The sequence below is a fragment of the Odocoileus virginianus genome, chromosome 30, assembly GCF_023699985.2.
Source record: "Odocoileus virginianus isolate 20LAN1187 ecotype Illinois chromosome 30, Ovbor_1.2, whole genome shotgun sequence".
NCBI classification, from domain to species: Eukaryota; Metazoa; Chordata; class Mammalia; order Artiodactyla; family Cervidae; genus Odocoileus; species Odocoileus virginianus.
The window spans coordinates 42,291,146-42,300,022 of NC_069703.1; the positions used below are offsets into that span (position 1 = coordinate 42,291,146).

At 53.6% G+C, this 8,877-nt stretch overlaps 2 protein-coding genes across 4 annotated transcripts; both read left to right on the forward strand.

Annotated features, from left to right (window-relative positions):
- Positions 1–1,435: 1,435 nt before the first annotated feature.
- Positions 1,436–5,537, forward strand: CCDC28B (coiled-coil domain containing 28B). 3 transcript variants are annotated; one of them, XM_020896118.2, is made up of 6 exons: positions 1,436–1,537; positions 2,727–2,932; positions 4,074–4,240; positions 4,338–4,531; positions 4,749–4,771; positions 5,341–5,537. In XM_020896118.2, exons 2-6 carry the CDS (start codon positions 2,769–2,771, stop codon positions 5,393–5,395), a joined length of 603 nt encoding a protein of 200 aa, XP_020751777.1. In that variant the 5' UTR covers positions 1,436–1,537; positions 2,727–2,768; the 3' UTR covers positions 5,396–5,537. The 3 variants fall into 3 exon arrangements, with proteins under 3 accessions (XP_020751777.1, XP_020751776.1, XP_020751775.1); XM_020896117.2 differs by having other exon boundaries at positions 1,441–1,537; positions 2,745–2,932; XM_020896116.2 differs by lacking the exon at positions 1,436–1,537 and having other exon boundaries at positions 1,544–2,932.
- Positions 5,538–5,733: 196 nt separating this feature from the next.
- On the forward strand, positions 5,734–8,523 carry IQCC (IQ motif containing C). The gene is made up of 5 exons (XM_020896103.2): positions 5,734–5,865; positions 6,308–6,451; positions 6,661–6,925; positions 7,138–7,256; positions 7,377–8,523. Exons 1-5 carry the CDS (start codon positions 5,824–5,826, stop codon positions 8,208–8,210), a joined length of 1,404 nt encoding a protein of 467 aa, XP_020751762.2. The 5' UTR covers positions 5,734–5,823; the 3' UTR covers positions 8,211–8,523.
- The last annotated feature ends 354 nt before the right edge of the window (positions 8,524–8,877 follow it).

Below are 8,877 nucleotides of genomic sequence, written 5' to 3' on the forward strand. Positions count from 1 at the left end.
TGATTTCCTTTAGGATTGACAGGTTTCTCCTTGCAGTCCAAGGGATTCTCAAAAGTCTTCTGTAACACATTCAAAAACATCAGTTCTTCAACGCTCAGCCTTCTTTATAATTCAACTGTCACATCCATACATGACTATTGGAAAAACCATAGCTTTGACTAGACCTTTATCAGCAAAGTACTATCTCTGCTTTTTAATATGCCTTCTAGATTTGTCATAGCTTTTCTTCCAAGGAGCAAGTGTCTTTTAATTTCATGGCTGAAGTCACCATCTGCAGTGATTTTGGAGCCCAAGAAAATAAAGTCTGTCACTGTTTCCATTTCCATTGTTTCCCCATCTATCTGTGATGAAGTGATGGGACAGGATGCTATGATCTTGGTTTTTTGGATGTTGAGTCTTAAACCAGCTTTTTCACTCTCACTCTTTCACCTTCATCAAGAGGCACTTTAGTTCCTCTTCGCTTTCTGCCATTAGGGTGGTGTCATCTGCATATCTGAAGTTATTGATATTTCTCCCCCTGGCAATCTTGATTACAGCTTGTGCTTCATCCAGTCCAGCATTTTGCATGATGTACTCTGCATATAAGTTAAATAAGCAGGGTGACAATATACAGCCTTGACATATTCCTTTCCCAATTTGGAACGAGTCCATTGTTCCATGTCCAGTTCTAACTGTTGCTTCTTGACCTGCATACAGGTTTCTAAGGAGGGAGGTAAGGTGGTCTGGTATTCCCATCTCTTTAAGAATTTTCCAGTTTGTTGTGATCCACACAGTCAAAGGCTTTGGCATAGTCAATGAAGCACAAGTAGATGTTTTTCTGAAACTCTTGCGTTTTTCTATGATCCAATGGTTGTTGGCAATTTGATCTCTTGTTCCTCTGCCTTTTTGTAAATCCAGCTTGAATATATAAAAGCTCTCGGTTCACATACTGTTGAAACCTAGCTTGGAGAATTTTGAGCATTACTTTGGTAGCGTATGAGATGCGTTCAATTGTGCAGTAGTTTGAACATTCTTTGGCATTGCCTTTCTTTGGGATTGGAATGAAAACTGACCTTTTCCAGTCCTGTGGTCACTGATGAGTTTTCCAAATTTGCTGGCATATTGAGTGCAGCACTTTAACAGCATCATCTTTTATGTATTTTATATGAATATATATATACACATTCATTCATTCTCTCCCAGCTCCCCACCTCCTTCTCTCCTCCATTTCTGACAAAGCTTCCACCATTTTGCAAAGGACTGTAGCTTCTCTCTTAAACTGATATTCAGTGAAAGGGTTTTTTGGATTGTCCTCGCATAACCAATATCATCACCTTAATTCAAAAGGAGACGTGAAGTTCAATGAAAGGGACAACTTAATAAATGTGGAGATGCTCCTCCCATCTCACTCCATCCCACTCTTTAAAAGGTCAGTTTCTCTTTAAATGCAAATTACCTACTGCGAGCTCAGCATCCACCCATTCCGTTCCCTAGTTGGAGAGTGCTGAGGGCGGAGGGAACCGGCACGGAAGCATCACTCCAGACCCTAAATCTTCAGGTTCGTTTCCCCCTTGGGGGTGGGGTGCAGAGGCGGAATGACGCTGGTCTCTCGCTCCATTTCGGATCCTGGCTTCCGAGCTGAGAGATCCATTTGGCACGCGGGTTTATAGACTGATTGTGGAAAATAGATCCCAGGTCGCCACCACGCTTTCCTGGGGAGCTGGGGCTCCCACTGTAATTCTTCTCTCGCGTCTCTAATTGGACTGAGCTGCTTCTGGGCCAGGCATTTGACGCGCTTGTTCCCCCAGCACCACACCCCCTCAGTGCCAGCCGGCTTCGTGCCAATTTAAATGCTTATGCCCCAGGCGCCACCCCAGAGTGCGGAGTCGGGTTTGGTGTTGGAAGCTGGGAGTAAGCAGCTTGGGGAAACCCCGTAAAGGGCCTCCAGACCTCAGGCAGAGGCACCTCCATGGACCTGGAGCCGAGGGGGCGGGCCGAGAGGGAGGCCGAGTTGTGCGAGCATCGGCGCAGCCTTTGTTGGAGGCCTAGGCTGCCGGCTGCCCTGCCAGACCACCCGGCCCTCTCTGACTACAGCTGCAGCCTAGAGGGGACTTCCCGACTGGGGAGGGTGAAGCAGCTGGAAGTCTGTCCCAAGGAACTAATGGGAGTCTCCTGGTGTTTACCGTTGGGGGTGGAGTGGAAGAGAAAGGATGCTAGTGTCCAAGTGCGGGGACTGAGCCCTGCCAGCTCAACCATTGATGCCCATCCTCGGGGTGCGACACGGGGTCTTCCCAGGTGATCCCATGCACGCGTTGATCCCCTTGAGGTTTGTCAGGGTCTGTCCAGGCAGTTGATAAATAGAACCGGAGTCTAATTAAGACACCCCTAATCCCCAGCTGGGCTCCTGCCAGCTCACATCCACCCTGACTCCCCCTACATTTCCTCTGCCAGCTCCACCCCCTCAGCTACAGGGACAGGAAACCCCGGGAGCAGCTGCAGCCCAAGAATAGTGTCTGATCCAGTCCTTTCAGGCAGGACCTAGGTTTTCAGGCTAAAACTAAAGGGCAGAGGAGACTTGGACTGGGCCACAGGTCTTTGGAATACACATCTGTGATCTCAGCAGTAGGTGCCGGCACCCGGCCTTCCCCTACTGGAGTGATGAGGGGACAGTTTGAAGGTCCTGGGGCATCCTTTGCAATTCTCAGGGATAGCTGGGTGGAGGGATGGCTTTGCCCACACCATCTCAGTGGGTGCCTCCCTCCCAGGGCCTGAGGCCTAGCCAGCATCCAATGGAGGACAAGAAGAAGAAAAGGAGTCCCAAGCCCTGTTTGACCCAGCCAGCCCAGCCCCCAGGCACACTACGCAGGGTCCCAGTGCCCACCAGCCACAGTGGCTCCTTGGCCCTGGGACTCCCTCATCTGCCATCCCCCAAACAGCGGACCAAGTTCAAGAGGTAGGTACAGATGGGAAGCAGGGCAAGGAGGGAGGGACCCTAACTCTGGCCTGAGCCCTGTGGGCAGCAAGGTAAAGGGGGTCTTAGCCTATAATTACTAAGTAGGAATCCATGCCTTCCCTGGGGCTCCCCCTCCCTCCACTGGCCCCTGAGATTTCAGACCCAGTCCCTACTTTCAGGTGTGTTAGGGAAAGACCCGGTGGGTCACAGGGATCACCCAGTGTGATGATGCACCTCTTAGAGCAGGGAGTGAGCAAACTTCTAGGAAGTGAATCAGAGAAGGCTGTTGGGCACACTGGAGACAGAGACTGTTCTAAGCTGAGGGGCCTGGCTGGCAGAAGTATAGAAGAAAAATATTGCCTGCAAGGTTCCAGGAATCACAAGTGGTTTGGTGGTCCCGGAGTGTCATGGGGCAGGAAATGGTGAGGGGATACTCAAGTAAACAATTTGAGTTCTCCACTTGTTTTAATGATTGAAAACTTGCCTCCTACCCTGTAATGTGTCTACCCTATAGCGTTTCCACTAAACACACATTCTTCCTCTAATTACTATGTTTCCCTGTGCCTTTGGCACCACCTGCCTGAGAGGCATGTTTGGACACAGCCAAGTGCGTGTAGCTGAAGCTCAGGGCTGGGACAGGAATAGTAGGAAATGCAGTTAGAGAGGTATGGAGGCCAAGCTGGGAAGGTCGTTCAATGTTCTCCTGTGGGCAATGGAAAATTCAAAAAATGGTTTTTATATACAAGAGGGGCAGAAAGATGTTTTTGGAAGTGGTAAAATGGCTCACTTGGCAATAAGGAAGTAACTGTCCCCAAATTCACTGAGGACCAGTGAGCACAAGCGATCACAGGAGAGAATGAGTGAGGGGTCAGACAGGAACCCAAGAGCCCTGCTCCAGGCGTGGTTCTGGCTGTACCACTGGAAGAAAATGACTTCTTTTGATCTCTCACCCTCACCCCTCTTCATCCACTCACTTCCCTTAATGCATCCTAGTGCCCCAGACAGGGTCAGAAGAACAAACATCCACTTATGTCGATGGGTGGGGATAGAAAGATGAATTAGGGCATAGACAGATGGCACAAAAGACCTGGGGGTACCTGGCTCCCCCACGCTGTGACCATGGCCATGCCCACTCACCCAGGGCAGGCAAGGAGAAGTGCCGCCCCGTGCTGGCAGGAGGTGCAGGCGGCTCTGCAGGCACCCCCCTGCAGCACTCTTTCCTGACTGAGGTGACCGACGTCTATGAAATGGAAGGGGGGCTGCTGAACCTGCTCAATGACTTCCACTCGGGCCGGCTGCAGGCCTTCGGTGAGTGCCGGGGGTGGGGCCGGAGGGCTGGGTCTCTGGGGGCGAGGCTGGGACCGCAGTCCCAAGCTGGCTCCCAGAGCTGACAGGCGCTGTCCAGGGAAGGAATGCTCCTTTGAGCAGTTGGAGCACGTGCGGGAGATGCAGGAGAAGCTGGCCCGGCTGCACTTCAGCCTAGACGTGTGTGGAGAGGAGGAAGAGGAGGAGGAGGAAGAGGACGGGGTGACTGGCGGGCTACCTGAGGAGCAGAAAAAGACGATGGCTGACCGCAACCTGGACCAGCTGCTTAGCAATGTGGGTCAGGCTGCGGGCTTTGGTTCCTGAGGGCACCCGGGGGTGGGAGGGTACATGCTGCCAAGACCATTCCTGGCCCCTAGGTGAAAAACTGGGGGTGCATGGAGGCAAAAGCTCTGGGCCTCTCAACACCCACCAGAAGATGAGCCCCAGAACATCCAGAGTTTGGCCTGGTGCCCCTCCTTACAGAAATCCCCCTTTCTCTTTCTGTTGACAGCTGGAAGATCTTAGTAATTCTATGTATCCTTTCTAGGGGACTTGACAGTGGGTGTCTTCCCCTCCCAGATATAAAATCAGCTTCTGCCTCCCCACCACCCTGCAGGAATATTTACAGATAATCAACATCCTCACCCCTTTCACTCCTACAGAATTAGCCACAAACTCCCCCTACCCTGGTAGAGGGTGCAGAAAGAATTCCCCAAATGTTAGGTGAAAGAACAGTGGTTGCAGGGAATATGTTCTACCTACTTATCAAAATATTTGTAGGCACTTTAGCTGACACCAATCTATGACAAAGCTTGTCTGATGTCTCCCTATTCTTTCAGCACTGAACAATTATTTTTACTGATCAGACTATCTCACATCTAGTCCTAACAGAAGTAGTGCACACACATGATCTAAACCAAAAGCGAAGGGGGTAAGGCCTGGCAAGAGGGGCCAGCAAGGGCTGCAATCCTGAACCACGGACCACCCCAGTGTCCCTGACCCCCGCCCATTCGCGCAGTTGCGGAAACCAATCCTGTGCAGGCTGGGACAATAGGGCTGGAAGGACCTGGGGTCCAGAGCATCACAGTCCTTGACCCGCACAGACAGAAGCTGCACCTGGCCGAGAACGCCGAGCCTGAGGAGCCGTCAGCTGTGTAGGTGTAAGACCCAGGCCTTGACTGTCCCTTCTCATTTCCTTCAAACTGTGACTTTTTTACGGACTCGAGTGGATGTTTCGCGGCCCCCCCAGGTGCTATGGGAGAGGGGGGCACTGAATGGAATTAAACCAGAAGGAAAGAAAGCGGTCTGTGTCTTCTCTCGTTGCTCCTTTTACTCGGAGGGGCGCCCGGGCCCCAGCTCTCGCAGGGACTCCCCTGCGCAACACACCTGGTTTGGGATGTCCCGCTCGGGCGGTTGGATTCCCCGGAGCTGCTTGGGGTGTAAGGGAACAGCGCCGGCTCGCGCCGGGTCCTGACTGTAGCCCAAAGAAGGCCAAGGAGACGGCGGGGCGGGGCCTGAGCCCGTCGGCCCGCGGCGCAGGCCGGTGACGCACTGCGCAGGCGCCAGGCGGGTCAGTTTGCGCCCGGATGGAGCGGGAGCGGTTGGTTCGGAAGGTGACGGCGCTGCAGGTGCGGGGCGGGCGGCTTGCCTAGTGATTTCCCCCCACGGGTTCTCGGACTGGGTGGGACCTTTGGACCAGGTGAGGCTCTCACGTCTAGTAACCTGCCCGCGTGCCCATGTCCGAAGCTACCGACCCACCCCACCGGCCTGAAGAATGTGGGGACCCTAGTGATCCTCACGCGTCCGCCCCCTCCCCCACCCCGCACCGCCACCACAGGCAATTACGGGATCAGGGAAAGGGTGGAAAGGGCCTTCAGTCGAAGAACTGTGCTGGATCCAATCCAGCACACTCCCTCGAACCCCCGGAGCCCCAACGCACAGCGTCACCTGCCCTTTCCCCGAGCCCGGTCCCCTATTGCAGTCACGCGGATGACCTCTCCAGGAGCGTTCCCCAAGATATCCCCATGTTGCAGCGATAAGGGTTTTTTCTCCCCTCGTTCTCCACACCAGGCCTGCATCCGGGGCTTCTTGGTCCGACGCCAGTTCCAGAGTCTTCGAGGTGAATATGAGGCTATTGTACGAGAGATCGAGGGTGATCTGGGCACGCTTCAGTGGACTGAGGGCTGGATTCCCAGGCCCCGATTTCTCCCAAAGGTACTACACACCCTAGAGGTAAAAAATAAAGAGGGACCTGGGCAAGGGGATTCCACCTTACCTGCCGACAAGCTTTTCTCAATGGAAAAGGGAGCAGACTCACCTCCTCACACCCCAATCCTTAGTCCTCATCAATTGGTATGCTAAATCAGAATGTCCAGATCCTTGGAGGGTTTAGCCTCAGGGCTCTCACCCCTTTGATTTCTCAGAAGGCAAAATCCCATCAGACCTGGAAAGCCGGCGGAGAGAGGGTACCAAATCCAGAGCAGGAACTATGGAGCCACTTCCCATGTAAAGAGACTGAGAAAGAGACCATCTGGGAGGAGGTGATACTGAAGAAGTCAGGAGAGAGCTTCACAAACTCCAGCAGTCTTCCCTGCAGAGATGCCAGCGCCTGGCTTCAGGATGAGCAGAGCAGGAGGACCAGGAAACCGAGCCAAGAGACCAGAGATGTGTCAAGGATGGAAAACCCAGGTACACCTCTACCTAGATCAGGGCAAGCCTCTGCCCTCTGGGCCCTAAGCGTTCCCATCTGAAAAGTGAAAGGCTTGCTGCATCCCTTTCTTCCCTCCTTCTGGTTGGGGGCTACTTATGGGTGGGTAGGGGGAAGGTGCCAGGCCCTAAGGGCTAAGCCAGTGTGCAGTGTCTGTTCCCTCAAGGCTTTCTCCCTTCATTCTCCTTCACAGAAGCTGCAGGTCCAGGACTGTCCCACAGCCAGACTGAGCTCCAGGAGCTCCAGAACCAGCGCAGCCACTTGGCCATGGAGCTGCTGTGGCTACAACAGGCCATCAATAGCCGCAAGGAGGTAGGCACTAATTTGGAGCCTTTTTTGCACATTTAGGGCCAAGGGTGGGGGTTAAGGAAATACCTTCTGCCAGGCCCAAGCAGACCTGCCTGGTACAGTGTCTGTTCTTTTCTCTAACAGTACCTAGTTCTCAAACAAACACTGAGATCCCCAGAAGTGGACCAGAACAGACATGAGCCCAGCTTGTGCCAAGATCATGGGGAACATAGCTGTGAAAAAGCTGGATCACAACCAGGCCCACCACTGGAAGACCAGTCCTACAGAGGCAGGACCCCTGCAGAGCCAGGCCATGTGGATGCCTCCTGCTGGAAACTCAGATCACAACCCCACAAATTCCCAGAAAGACTGGCCACTCCAGATAAAACCACTGCTGGGGCCAAGTACAGGGACCCATGCTACAGACGGCCTGGACCACAGCTGCCCACACCACCGGAATGCCAGGCCACAGGGAAGAGGCTCACCAAAGAGCCGGACTGTGGAGAAGAGATCTCTGGAGAGGCCTGCCTGCAGCTGACACTTCTAGAGGATGAAAGCCACAAAGAGCTCAAATCTAAGGGCTCCTGTCCTGGAAAGGCCAGGACACAGCTGCCCACACCCCGTGAGGACCCAAACGTTGATGACAATTCTCCCAGGGGGCCATGCCAAAAAGAGCCTGATTGGCAAAGAGCTGTGCCACTAGAGTTGGGCATCTCAGAGGACCATGTCACCTGGGATGGGTCTTTGGCAGAGCATGGTGGCCTGGATCTCTGGAAGAATAAACCACCCAAGGGCCAGACCCCCAGGGACAAAAGCTCCATAGATAGACCCTCCAGTGAATCTAGCCATGAAGGATGGCAAAACCAGAGGACTGCACCATGGAGATCGAGGCCACCTGAGAAACTGTCCACAGGATCAGACCACACGGGAGAGGATCACTGGAGGGGCAGACAGTGGAAAACAGGACCAGCAGGCTAGACCCTGGGGAACCAGGGAGGACCAGGTTCCAAAGGGGGATGCTGTGAAAGGGCAGTGAGGGAGACAGACCTCATCGTAGCTCCCTGGTCCCAGTTGTACCTCCTGCCCCTGGGTATTGGTGGCTAATGAGGCCAAGAGAAGCCGGAGCACAGAGCTGGCACCAGTAGAGGGAGAAGGTGGGAGGCTACTTCCATCCTCTGCCGGTGGCTCAACCCACATTTTGGAATAGGGAGCCACCTGGGGCGAGGCAAGTTGGAGCATAAAGGTTGAGAATAAATAAAGATGGAGAATAAAGGTTTTCGTTAGATTCTGAGCCTGGTGGCATTTATCTTCTGCCCCTGGTCAGGACAAGCTTCTGGGACCTCCTGTTCACTTCCTGCTGACATGGGGCATCCTCTCCAGAGCTGGCCGGGAGCCCCAGCCTAGGAGCATACTAGCATCCTTGAGGAACAGCCCCCCAAAGCTGTTGGACTACAGAGTGGCAGGGAGGCTCTGAGAATCCCTGCCCCAACCTAGTACTGAACATCTGTATTTCAGTGTGATCTCTGCCACTGCCCCTCTCACTGAGCCCCGGCTCTTCCTTCATACCTAATGACCAGACCCACCCTACTCCTGTGAGGCCCCACCAAGAGCAGACTGGATGAGACCCTGAATGCAGACAGATGCT

Excerpts from the sequence above, each read along its gene's own strand:
- CCDC28B (XM_020896116.2), top strand. The coding sequence starts at position 2,703 with ATGGCTTTGCCCACACCATCTCAGTGGGTGCCTCCCTCCCAGGGCCTG. Across the intron at positions 4,241-4,337 it reads GGGCCGGCTGCAGGCCTTCG|GGAAGGAATGCTCCTTTGAG; the intron begins GTGAGTGCCGGG and ends GGCGCTGTCCAG. Across the intron at positions 4,532-4,748 it reads TGGACCAGCTGCTTAGCAAT|CTGGAAGATCTTAGTAATTC; the intron begins GTGGGTCAGGCT and ends TTCTGTTGACAG.
- IQCC (XM_020896103.2), top strand. The coding sequence starts at position 5,824 with ATGGAGCGGGAGCGGTTGGTTCGGAAGGTGACGGCGCTGCAG. Across the intron at positions 5,866-6,307 it reads GGAAGGTGACGGCGCTGCAG|GCCTGCATCCGGGGCTTCTT; the intron begins GTGCGGGGCGGG and ends TCTCCACACCAG. Across the intron at positions 6,926-7,137 it reads GTCAAGGATGGAAAACCCAG|AAGCTGCAGGTCCAGGACTG; the intron begins GTACACCTCTAC and ends TCTCCTTCACAG.